General features: G+C 36.9%; 1 protein-coding gene across 3 annotated transcripts in view; it reads right to left on the bottom strand.

The window, feature by feature from the left end:
• The window catches only part of LOC148645597 (TBC1 domain family member 2A), a 343,714-nt gene that overhangs the window by 45,004 nt on the left and 285,236 nt on the right, over positions 1–13,474 (bottom strand). For 2 of the 3 annotated variants that reach the window (XR_015928206.1, XM_088611885.1), the window contains exon 13: positions 5,600–5,818. The exons of the other annotated variant lie outside the window; for it this stretch is intronic. Coding sequence is in view for 1 of the 2 variants with exons in the window: in XM_088611885.1 (XP_088468011.1) it covers positions 5,600–5,818 (219 nt within the window). In the remaining variant the exon portion in view is untranslated. The remainder of the gene's footprint in view (positions 1–5,599; positions 5,819–13,474) is intronic. 3 annotated transcript variants of the gene reach the window in all.

Raw genomic sequence — 13,474 nt, 5'->3', positions numbered from 1 at the left:
CAAGACAATCCACCTGCTGTGTAAGAAGCCATTTGTTGTCAAACAAAAATTACACTGTCCATAAATCCATTCATCCATTCACAAACTCTACAGGAGATCACAATGCAAACAGCCAACACCTTACATTAAATCTCATGCTCTCACTGAATGAAGATATTTAAAACCTTTCTTCTGAGGAAAGTACAAGCCTACAAGATTTGTGCAGCTACCTTATCACAGAGCCAATACAACTGGGGAGGGTGGAGGAATCTGAAAGATGTTCCAGGGGCATCCCACAGAGGCTTGGGACAAATTTGTCAGCAACCATCACTTTTTTTCTGTTCTCCCCCACTTTTGAGGAAAGCAGTTCTGTGGTATTGCGAATACCCCCACCTCCTCTTTCTTCCTACCTCAGAACAGAGTCCAGGAAGTTAGAATATCCACCCCCACACCCCCCTCCTCAGCCCAGCAGGTTGGTGGACCTACGGCCTCTCCCCCTCAGGCCCAGCTGACACAATGAAAGGGCACGGTCTTTGTCTCCAAGCCTTCGGGGGGACTGCAAAGCTAAAGAAAAGAGGAGGTCAGCAGAGATGCACTGCTCAGGCCTTCATCTTCTCTGCTAGCCTTTGTCCACTTAACACACATGTAATGGGCAGACAATGGGAGCACACTCAAAAGGGCAGGGACCTGGTGACACTGTTTCTTCAGCGGGTGTCTGCTACGGCAAAGAGGGATAGGTCAGATGAGCCCTGCCAGCCCTGTATGGGCTATTGTCCTCCTGCAGCCCTGAATTGGAAAGCTCTAAGCTTTCAGTTTCATCACAGTATCTTAAAGAATCAGATTCTTAGTTCAGCAACACTGACTGCAGTGCAAGTTGGAGAAAGCTGCTTGGACATGTTTTCAGTTACTTATGTCCTAATCACTGGTTACAATACAAATACCAGTACCATAGTATCTGTTACACAGTACAATTTAAAATTAATTCAAAAAGGCTTTCATTTTTTAACACAAACGTCTAGTATTTTTAGTGCACTTTTTAAATTTCTGATGATCAAAATATAGTCTGCAATTTTTTGACAAAACATTGGAGGTACCCTCAAAGATTCTCTGTTCTACCTTAAACACAAACCTCTGGTACTTAACACTCTCATTAGCTGAATTCCATGGCAAGTGCCAAAACCAGTGTTGTGTGCAGTAACATAAATATAGGGAGCATTTTGTTAAAGAGGTTTACAGGCTTAATTTCCCTTGGCTCTACTTGAAGTTAACTTCAAACAAAAATCCTTAAATTGCAATACCTGCACTTTACCCCCCTCAGAAAGAGCAATTTTTGCGGATATTTTAGTTTTTAAAAATGTGCAACGACAACATTTTGGAATTTCCTCTTCTGCTGGAGGGAAAAAACGATAACTGAACCTCCAAAGTATTTTCTAATATCAGAGACTGAGAATCATTTTACATGTGGGAGAGATGTATGATGAGTATTAGCTGACTTACAGGTGGGAAGTAATAAGTGAAAAAATAAATGCAGCATCTGACCACAACGACAAGTAGTGGAACAAAACTTCTCAAATTTTCCAAAATGCAAATAATTTGAATTTGTTTGTCTGATGATAACGTAAGTTGAGCAAGGAGGAAAATGTCCTCTTATATTTGAAAGATGTCGACAAATGCTAAGTTGTTTTAGTCACGATACAGTACTTATCTCGCATGACTGTTGCAGTCTCTAAGGTATGTTGACAGCATAATTGTAGACATGACCTTGGTTACATTTATGCAACTAAAAGTATGAACCAAAAAGATGGGAATCTTTTTTGTGCACTTGGTCTACAATTATTTTTTCAAAATTATTTTTAAAAAATGGATAGGAAACAAGGCAAAGATGGTCCTTTAATTTTATGAACCCTGACCAGGAGCATTAGGGAAATGTCAAACTCAGTGGCAGATTGCTGATGGAAAGCAAACAGATAGTCAGCTTTGAGCACTAAAAAACACCACTGTTTTCACAAGCAGTGATTAGTTAAACACAAAGTGCTGCACCTTGTTCTTCCAAGGAGAAAAAAAAACCTGGAACATTTGTTTTAAGGTCACACTCTAAATGTTACATATTCCTCACATATGTTTGAGATAAAATTACCTTTTTACTGTTCCACAAAAGCACACATTTGCAGGATCACTCAGATAATGACTAGACTGCAATTTAACTTTTATTCAAATTATGAAGGAAATCAAGTTTAAATAATGTCCTACTGAGGAAAAGATCTATCACAGTTATTAAACTCTTAACGTTTGTCATGTGCAGTTTCCTTAATTACCACATATTAATTGGCACTTTTTGCATTCACACACGTTTCATTTTAGCTCATCTCAGACATGAGCACTGGCATACATAGTACCAATTAACTCAATTGTTATCCCAAGCAGATCTGCTTTTGAGAACAAAAATCTTCTAAGCAGTTTAGTTCTGAGCTAATTTAATTACTTTAATCATCTGATCATTTAAAACAAAATCAGGAAATTATAAGGCTTGCCTCTGGCTTGTGCCAATTTGTCTAGACTAAGAAAAGGCACTGAAAAAAGGATGCTTTTTGTAAAGCTATTAGAAGAAATAAGTTAACAGTATCTATATACAAATTTGATGATGGCATGGTAACATTTAGCATGCTCAAAGATTTAATCAACTCTGCTAAATTCATATTTGAGGAAAAAGTAACATGTATTCCTGCTAACAGAAAACATTTTGTTCCTGTTTTTAAAATTCAGGTTAACTATATAATAAATTAGTGGTGGGATGATTCTTGAATTCAGAGGTGTCCAATCATGGCCCTGGATGTGTCTTCCACTGCTGGTGCTGTGAAGAGCTGGTATAAGTTGTTAAATTGGTCCAATTAAGCTGATGATTTCACTCATGAAGAACTGATCAGGAATGAAAGATTCTCTCCAGAATCAGAAGTGGACACCCATACTTTAAAGTCCTTTTCTGCTTGTATTTGATTAAACTGGGTACATATAAAATCCTATAACATCTTTAGGAATAATAGTGCATAGCACAAAAAAGCACAGATAAAGTTAAATTAAAAATATGCAGATCAAATGCAAACATCAAACACAGGAAACTCCATATGGAAATACACTGCAGTAACCTATTATAATCCTACATAAGCGAGTTAGATGAATGAAAAACACAGGAGTAAAAGGTTAATTATGTTCTCTCAAAGTGACCAGGTGTCTCAAATTTGTTTTTATAGCTGGAGTGATTAATCTGTTCCATTCTCAGAAACAATCTCCTGCTACTGGAAAAGGGTGCTATTAACGTAGTGCACAGGAAGGAAACCAAAAGGTAAGAGGTGATATTTTTTAAGGTAGGAAAAATAGATTCTCATGAGGTGCTGAGATCTGAATATAGATAGAATGTTTTTTTCTATTTCTCCCGGGCTTTGCCTGTCAATTAAACACCTACACATTTCCGTCCAGGCAGCAGATTATGAAGGACTTTCCAGGGAACTATTCTGTAATGGTGCAGATTTCTACTATTTTTATGCTCTTCTGGAAACCATTTCTGTTGCACTACGTTACAAAAACAAAAGGTTATGGAAAAAACCTTTGCTGAAGAGGATAAGCTGAGAAATGATCCAGATGCTGAAAAATATTGCAAGTTTTTTTTCCTAGGCACAGGGCACTGAAACAGACTAAGGAGTTATTAATGAAATATAAATTAATTACAGTTGTTGTGCGATTTAATGCAAATGTTACATTCTTCCCTTATTCTTAAAATTTAAAAATTATTGAAGAAATGTAAAAAACCTCAAAATGCATTCAAATGCAATTTTATTCATTATTTAGCATTCAAGCCTTTTGGAATTTATTTTAAAGCTTGTGTAGTGTTGAAAGGTGTGTTGAATACATATTTGCATCGCATAGGATCCCCCTCCTCACAGTCCTGCAGGTAATTAAGAGGGGAAAACTAAGAAATTTTACTTTAAATAGTCACTGACCACTTGGATACTGGGAGTAATGCATCAAATGAATTAAAGACTGTTATGTAAAGGACAGTAATGTCAGCTTCTTACAGAAACAGTTGACACCTATGAGTCTGAAGGTGGCAGAAAAAGCTGCTGTTTTTATCTTCTTCCCTCAGTGATGTATACTGCGGTCATTAACCCATAGTGGCTTGCAATTTTCAGATACCATCTCCTGCAAAACACCAGCTTTTTCCTATTATTCCCCGCGTCTGGGACACTGCACTCAACCATATCCTTAAGAAGCCGTAGAAAACTAAGTCTGGTTACTATTATCTCCACAACCCCTATCTGAACAGCTGTTATCCTCACAAATTGTTACCAGACAACATCTTTAAGCAATCTGCCCTTACAAACTTTCACTTGCAGTTATATCCATGTGACAAACTCCTAACCAGACCAGTCATTCACTTCTGTCCATATGAACAAATAGACCCTCCTCATTAGGCTCGAAATGCAAAAAAAACAAAAAAAAAACCCTGCAGAGTCTGTTCTCTGTGGAAAAACATCCACTGGGCCTAGACTGAGCTCTCAAAACTCATTAAATCTAATTATGTGAGCAGGACCAGATGGTAATCCTGGGTGCAACATGAAAAGACAATGACTCTGCCATTATCAGAACAGAGAAGCTGGCTCTGCTACCTGACCCTTGAAACATGCCTGTTCTACAGTATACTCGATCAAGAACAGCATGCACAGAAGGACTTGGCACACTTATTTTGGGAAGCCTCTACCTAGCTACCGTAATAAGAAAAATATCTTCTGGATGACAGAAAAGCCTTTATTTGAAAAAGTAAGTGAGAAATGGAAGTTTAGGCTGAACCCTGTTGCTCATCAGATGAGAGGAAGGCAGTTTTGACCTCTAGTTTTGATTAAATGACACTTTGTTCTAATTACTGCCAACCTTTTTGGTACACATTTCCACTAAAGTGCTCTTGGGAAAAATGTGTCCTTGTTTCTCTGACACAAAATTGGCTAGCTTTGCCAGCTCCAAAGAATTCGTCCATTCACAGTTTTAACTCATTTAAGAGAGAAGATATACATAACATGTATTAGGAAATCTGATAGTGTTTTAAATCCTTAACTATGTTTTGTTGATTTATCCGTACAGTATATATTTTAAAATTTCAGAATTAAACTAGAAAAAACTATTATGTGCAAGCGGTATGCTGGAGAAAAGTTTCAAAATTAAATGTTTCTAAAATCAATTAATTGGCTATATACAATTATTTGTATTGCCTAGATTCACCCTATCTTGAGCTAGTTTAGGCTCAGTCTTTAACAGATTGGGTGAATCATGAGATAAAACCCCCTACATTTAAAAAAATCAATCACAAATATTTCAACAAGTTGTCTACCTGAAAGGCTGAAATAAGTGATTAAAACTCAAATCTCCCCCCATTTATCAAAAACAATAATCAATTCCAGTGAAATTTTACCTTTTACATATCACTTCTAATCAATTTCTTTGAAGCCTTTGGATTTAACCATTTCAGAACAGAATTCTTTGGCTTTGTGCCCTGTAGGACTTCATCAGTCTGCTGAAAGATATAAATCATTTACTGTACTTTTATTCTTCAGTCTGTTTAGCTAATATTTACCTGCTGTGAGTATCTGTAGCTTCCAACAGTGAGTCATACTCAGGTGCAGAAATGCGGGAACTCCCCTTCGGGGCCTGATGAACCAGCAATGGAGAAAGAGGTGCCTTGTTCAGCTGAGGTTTCGGAGACTTCTTCCAAACACTCTGGGTCTGTGTCCTCCACCCCAGAGGTCTGTTAGCTGGCCCTGAGCTCTTCCTTCTCAAGGAGGAGTCTGGAGTGCTACAGAATCGCACCAAAAAAATAAATAAATGGAGCCCATATGATAACACAGAAGCCACTATGAGGTACAACCTACAAAAAAACAACAACGATGCCTGTTCTGATTTTTATCATCCCGATTAAGCTGCAGTAAATGTGCACATTAATAACAGTCTGTTGTTGCCTATGAGGCATGTCACATCGTTATCATGATCTCATAAACGTCAGCCATAAGAATTTATTTGAGCACTCCTGGGCAGAAACGCAACCTGTAACATGGAAGAGTTTTCTCCCATCGCACCTCCATCCCCTCCCTGGAAGATTCAGGTGCCTTGTTTACAAAACATCTCCAACCTGATCTGTGATAGAACAAACGGGACAGGTGGTGTACTGTAACTGAAGAAGTTCCGATCCTGACCATTTGCCATGCAAATTGTAATTTAAAGAATAATTTAAAACTGTACTACAAACAAAGCACCACAACAAAGGGAGCTCCAGATTTTTTAAAAGATTATATTTGGTTTCTTTCTTCAGTGGAAACTGATCGTATACATTCAACACTAATGCAAAACGTCTGTTGAGAAACATCTCTGGAAGTGCTTCAAACAAAACCTGAAGCACACACTGTGTAAAACCTGGCTGTCGACAATTCACACCAAAGTGCTCTGAGAAATGTCTAATAGAAAGTGACAAAGCGATCTACTGTACACTGTGGGGTGGGAAAGGGTCAATGCTCAAGCTGCAGAGAAAGTATAAGGATGGAGCCTGGGTGGTCTACAAGTCTTCAAGGAAACTGCAGCATTTCAAGCACATGCGATTGATCCAAAATCCATCTCATAAATTGGTCAAACTTTCAATGTCCAAACAGGACATGCTGTAAAGCTGAGGATTATGACATGAAGGCAAAAACGTTTTAGCCTCCTCTTTCTATAGATCAATTGTTTTAAAGTCATTTTGAGGTGGACCAGAATTAATTTAAATGCACTTCAAGCAAGCAATACATACCATAAATTATCAAAATACTAGGCACAACAATTACATATTTATAGTGTTTGGTTTTTGCTGTTCTGATATTGCTTACTCAGTGATATTTATGGGTGAACATCCTGCTCATTCAAACTTCATGTTGACAAAACATGTTGCAAGTGCTTAAATTGTAAAAATAAACAATAAGGAAAACAATTCCTTTGGATGTAAAATGTGAGGTGACAATATTGATAAAGGAGAGCAATTAAGTTCAAAGCAATGCTGTGATATTCATCTGCATTGTGCTGTTGTTCAAGTTTACAAGTCTGACGTGGTTTATGTCAACTACTGTACTAATCTAAATGACTGGTAATTATAAACGTGTTCTTGTCTTGACTTAACTGAGTATATTGGAGAATGCTCTAGATCTCGGGAACGAGTTGTAAGCTTCTACATGTGAAGTAATGGGAGTTTTATTTCGTTATACAAAATTTCACAATCTTGGGAAATGCATTAATATACAGTTTGCATCTTGTGAAAGTAATTCTGGTGTATTAGTAAGCGCCAGTTGAGCACAGTCAAACCTAAATAGCAATGTACCCTGTAGCTCCCATAAGTACTCTCTCTATGTGGACTCATACTCGAGTCCACACCATCACCTCATTTTTGGTCTAATAGCTTAATAATAACAACAAAAACACACCACAGAAATATTGTTGATATGTAGACTCCATATTTTTTACTCAAAGTGGTGGTTTCACGGATGTTATTTTAGTTAAGATGGAAAACTGAATGCGTGAGTCAGAAAATGGCATCATCACATTTTAAGCAGCAATATACAGCAGCAAAAAACCATCGGACACTTGCAGGACCCAGTCAGATTAAAAGAAACACCCATTGGGGTGGGGGGGGGGGGTGGGAGGGTTGAATTGTTTTCTCTCAGTTTCACTTCCAGACCTATGCAACTCATTTTAGTTTAAGGCATAATCATCTGCACAAGATACTGTACTGTAATTCCATGAAGCTTCCAGAGAAGGATTCCCAGTATGATCAAATACATATCACCTCTACATCTTGGTTGCTTATTGCTTATTCTAGTAAAGCAGCATGCCTTCTATTGAGCCCTTGGTTTACAATGAATTTGACACTTCCTTCAGATGATTTACTGGTTACTGGTGAGACCTGATACCTCCAGCAGCAATAACACCCTTATCTGTAGACAATCAATCAATCAAAATGCTGGGGTCTGAGGGCCTGGTGCTGACACTCAGAGTAACAAATACTCACCACACTCCAGGAGAGAGAGGGCAATTCAGCTATGAAATTAAAAATGACTGTTCCAAAGTTTGTATCTACCTGAGCAGAATCAAAAGCATTTAATACTAACATACAGTATGGCATTTCTACCCTGCAGTGTTGAAAACTGAAGACCGTGGCTGTTAGTCACCTGCACAATGTGAATTTTTGGATTGCATCGATTTTGATTATGGTCTGTTTAATACCGAAACTGAACTTCACAACAATTTGTGTGCGTCTGGTAGCAAACCTTAGAAAAACATCACAATGTTACTAAAAGTTATTTGAACACTGTCCATTTGTTCCTGCAGCACTTAAAAAAAAAACTAAACCTTCAGCACTAGATAGATATAATTTCAACAGTAAACAATACCAATGTTTTAAAGAAGGAATTAACTTCATATAATTTGTACTAATACAATATATTCAAGAATCACTATGTAATGCTATAAAGAGGTATTGTGTTTGTAAGAGTTAGAGCCCTTGTACTGATCATTCAAGTTTAATATTTGGATGACGGCCATTGTACTGAAAAGCAAACAAGGATTTATCCGTTTTCTGAAATAAGAGCTAAATCCTCACTTGCCTAATCTCTTCTGTCTAATCAGAATAATCCAGTCTGTGACCCTAACTGACCTGGCCCTCATTCAAGCAATTTAGGCCACTTTACACTAATATGGCAAATGGTAGGAATGACAGGTATGTAACCTGTTTTAGTATGGTCTACTGTAAAGTATTTTGTCTCTGTTCAAAGCTGTGTGACATGTTTTTGTTACATGAATGCAGCAGCTTGCCAACAGGAAGAAGAGTTTCGCCAGTGCCCATTCTTGAAGTTCATACTTATGAATCTCACGAAGCAAAAAAAATAAATCTACAAGTACTTAATTTTAAAACGCATAAAATTGCATGAATAAACACAAAATATGCATGTGGTTTCTGTTACAACAAAACATTCAACTACCAGATGTCAAAACCTGAAAATGAGAAATCAGTTATCACCACTGAAATGGCATGAAGTAACTTTACACTACAGCTCTCCACTAGGGCCACATTAGTCTGGGATCAATTGTTGAAAGTGTAAACCATTACTCATAAAAGCTGGAGACAACCTGCGAGTGCTTGTTCCAGCTCAACAGATGACATCAAATACTCTTGCCTTTGATGTCTATCTGGAGCTAAAGGGCACATCTGCTTTCACCCTTCTGTGTTACAGGGAAACATTTCGTGTGTCACAGCAAAACAATAGCAGGCAGCTACAGTGCGAGACATTAATGCTGTTCCGATGCCACCCATAAAACCAACGTAGGCCGAATTGTTCAATGAAATGCATGATTTTATTGTTGCTTTCATCTAGGCTTGTAGTTTCTTTTAGACAAGGGGATGTTTATAGCAAACAATAAATTTAGCTAACCAGGTTCAAAAAGATACACTTCTGAAACTCAGTGACCTAAGGGTTCCCAGAGAAAATGGATTAGCTGCTTGCTTATTTAAACAGCTTCACCGAATGACTTAAACCCTGTCAAAGATAAAAGCTTTGATCTAAAAGATCTTCAATTTCTCAATTTTGGAGTGAAACTTAAGTGTGTATGAAGATACCAAGGTTTATCACTGCATTTCCAGCTTTTCACATCATGATTTTATGTGTGATGATATGGAACAAAAGAATCTATTAACACTGTTAGTGGGTTTTGTGATAAGATATTTTTCTTCTTAAAGACTAGACTTATCTGCTAGGAATTTTATGATCCAGGAGAGCTTAGTCATCTAAATTAGCAGACAATAAAAGCACTCAAATAAAACAAAAATTATCATGTTATGTACAAATTGTAAATCACCAAGAATATTCAGGACAGATTAGCCTGTAGTTATTTACCAAAATTATAGTGCTCAGCAGATAATTTTATTTAAGCCAGTTCTACACAAAGAGAACACATCTGCACAAATGAGTGCTTAATTCTAAAGACATCTGTGGGATATTTTTAAATGACTTTTTCTGTAAGGTACAGGAGTGTATCTTCACCAAGCTGTCCCAGCAAATACTGTGTAGCTGCAAAATAGAATTAGCCTTTAATCTCTTCACTACAACTTGATTAAAATTACATTTATCTATTATATAATAAACAAAGAATAAATGTTTATTTAAAAAGTATATTTAATTACAGAGATCATGTTAAAAGTTTTATTAATTTTATTATAGCATGGTTATAATGCATTAGTAACACATTTCAGGCATCTTTGCAGGCAAAAATCAGATCCACCATGATTTGTGAACTCTAGGAAAGTCTTTCTGGACAATTATAATCAAATGCCGACCTTCACAGTGATCCTTTTTTACACTTCATGGAACCAATGGTTCTGTCTGTCTTATTTTTTCGAAAATTTTATTTCAATTATCTTTTAAAGTCACATACCTAAATTAATTGCTAAAATTAATAACTTAAATATTATCCTGTACATTTCTAAGTGCAAAACACAAAAGAAACCTGGTGCATGAAATCTTGCCAATTAATTTAATTAAAATATTTATATCCAGTGTAAAGTCTTGAAAAAAATGTTGAGGCTAACTACAAAATTATTTCATTTTACTCACTGCAGAGATAAATGTAACTGCAAATTCTGATTAAAAACCTACAAAAAGCTCCAGGGAAGATCCTTTACCCTCGAGTGTCAAATGATACTTGACACTGATCTTAATAAACCATGTTTTACATGTGCTAACGTATTGTGGTCTTGTCAATCAAAAACAAACTGTCCTGCCTGCTCTGCCCACTGGTGGTTCTCAGAGATCAAGCCCAAAGCTCCAAGAGTATTTCAGAATAGTTGCTTGGAGCAATGGTGATTTCTCTATTCACGTATTACAAGCACTCATTTTAATTATTTGTGAAATAAACTTTTGTTCTGAAACTAAAACCAAGGGGATTTACACCTTTCAAATTTGGCATTCCAGAAATGCAGTGCTGCACATGGAAAAAGTGTTTGCTTTTCAGTGATTGGAGGGACAATTCTTGTGCCCAAGCAAAAGCACTGGTTATGCACTGACAAATATCTCCACAAAGCTACAGGTGCCCTGGTATCTATGGCTACAGAATAGTTTTCAACCTGCACCTCTACATCACATTCAATCCCATGTGATCTTTACCTTTTAGGTTTCACTAACACTTATTTTACATCCATCCAATCTTAAGGGTGTCTTTACCTTTCAGTCTACATGTAGGACTTGCATATCCACAGAAGAAGAATGAAGTAACCTGCCCACCCATTGAAGTCATATGTCTTTTTGACAAGGTGCAAAGTCTCCAATGACATACGCAGAGCTCAGTGCTTTGTGGAAGAGAGGCTCACTGACATCACTATAAGCCCACAGGAGCCTGGGAAGGGGTCACAGGGGTCGCTGTTTCACTGGGAGTTCTGGCTGATTAATCCCATCCCTTCCTCTAACAGCTCTGAGCCAATTGATCTTCATTGCTAGGAGAATCTTGATCTCAGACAGCTATTGACATGACTCTGTCTTATATTCTCACAGGACGAATCACAGAGCTCATAGAAAGCATTTTTACTGGTTGAGTCACACAGTAGGACCACTTGCACGCTTCTCATTCAACTGGAAATGATTGACTTTTGAACTTATTTTCAAATAAGGTAGATATTTCCAAGATATAGGCTAATTTACAAACTCATTCGGTGGATTGTATTTAAATTCTGAACATATTCATATTGGTAAGAATAAATAAGTTACTGAAATATTAAGTCATGTGTAGCCATATTAACCAATGGCATTCAGTCTTGACTCAACACATTACACTATGGGGGAAAAATAGTTTCTTTTGTTTACACTGTTACTTCCACCCTAAAATGGATTCTTTCCAAAACTCTTTAAAAACCCAACAGTATCACCTGAGATCTGGTATTAATGTTTAAAGTGCACTGAACAGTATAGCAGCTTTTTAGAAATGCAATTAAGAAACCAAAATTAGAAAAAAGATTCTACTTCTATAATCTAATATTACATAAAAAATTACATTACCAATTATCTTAAAAGTTTAAAGGGTATCGGTTACAGATGAAAAAAGGGTGGTTCTGCAATTTAATCTGTCATATTTCATAAAAGTCAACATAAAGGGCCTCAAGCAAAATTGAGCAATTACAAAAGTTATTATGCTTTTCCCAAAGTCTGCGACAGCTCGATACATTCTGCATCAGGGTTACAGTCAGTCAATCTTGCATACTTTTTGAGTTGCTTGATTACTCAACCCTCTAGAATGGGAAAGATGTTCACCCAGAACGAAGGAGAAATTTAGAGAAACTTGCACTACAAAGTTTATATGAGCCAGGTTAAACAACCTCAACACAATACATGTATAAATTTAATGACATCATATTTTCTGTGCCAGGTGTTTTTAAGTTAAGACTTTACTAATTCTAATTAAATCTGTAATGGCTTGAAGCAGTTAGGTGCTCTCACAATCATTAAATCTAAAGAAGACAAGTGGAAATATCAGGTAATAAAAACTGTGTGAGAAAAAAAAAACACTAGGGACATTGGGCCATCAATTTTATTTACATTAAGAAGAATTTTAATTGTGAAACTACCAAAACCGAGAAAAGGTTTTTGAACCCCTTAGGATTTTTACATATTTGAAATGTTGGCAGATCTTAATTTAATGACTTCTGATAAATAATGTTAAGTGGATGACCCTCTTTCTGTTCAGCTTCTGGTTACAGATGGATGGCCTGACAATGACTGCAAGCTGTCCAGATCCTGAGGGTGCAAAGCAATGCCAAACCACAATACCCCCACCCCACCAACCTTGATGCTGAGGATGGGGTTCTTCCATTTGACTCATCTGTCCAGAGCACATTGCTTCAAACCCCTTGATAACCATCTTTGTGCTCTTTGGGGAACTTCAGATGGGGAGTAATATTCTATTTAGACGGTTTTCTCCTTGCTATCCTTCCCTGAATATTATTCTTGTTTATATATTTTCTGATAGCTGAGTCATGAACAGTCACATTAGCCCACAGTTCTTGGGATAATACTCTAGGGTTCTTTGTAACTTCCTTGATAGATTCTCCAGTTTGTTCTTGGAGATATTCTGGCAGAACAACTGCTTCTGAGTGGTGACTATGATCCTGAAGTTTCTCAATTTTTAGACTGTGTGACATGGATTGATGGAGTCCCAAATCCTTAGAAACGGTTTTGTAACTCTTTCTGGACTGATGAGCATCAATAACTCTTTTCTGAGTTCCTCAGCAAGCTCATTAGATCTTGGCAGGTCTTTTTTCCACACAGATCTACCTAATTATTTAAACACCTGATTCTAATTATTCTTATTTGAGCTGCTAAAACTAGGACTTTTTCACCTCCCCTGTACCTTAAATATTCATTTTAATTCATACATAATTTTGCTTAAAGAG

The sequence above is a fragment of the Lepisosteus platostomus genome, chromosome 18, assembly GCF_059453375.1.
Source record: "Lepisosteus platostomus isolate fLepPlt1 chromosome 18, fLepPlt1.hap1, whole genome shotgun sequence".
In the NCBI taxonomy this organism is placed as follows: Eukaryota; Metazoa; Chordata; class Actinopteri; order Semionotiformes; family Lepisosteidae; genus Lepisosteus; species Lepisosteus platostomus.
The sequence above is the reverse complement of the archived record's forward strand: the minus strand, read 5'-3'. Positions and strand labels throughout refer to the sequence as shown.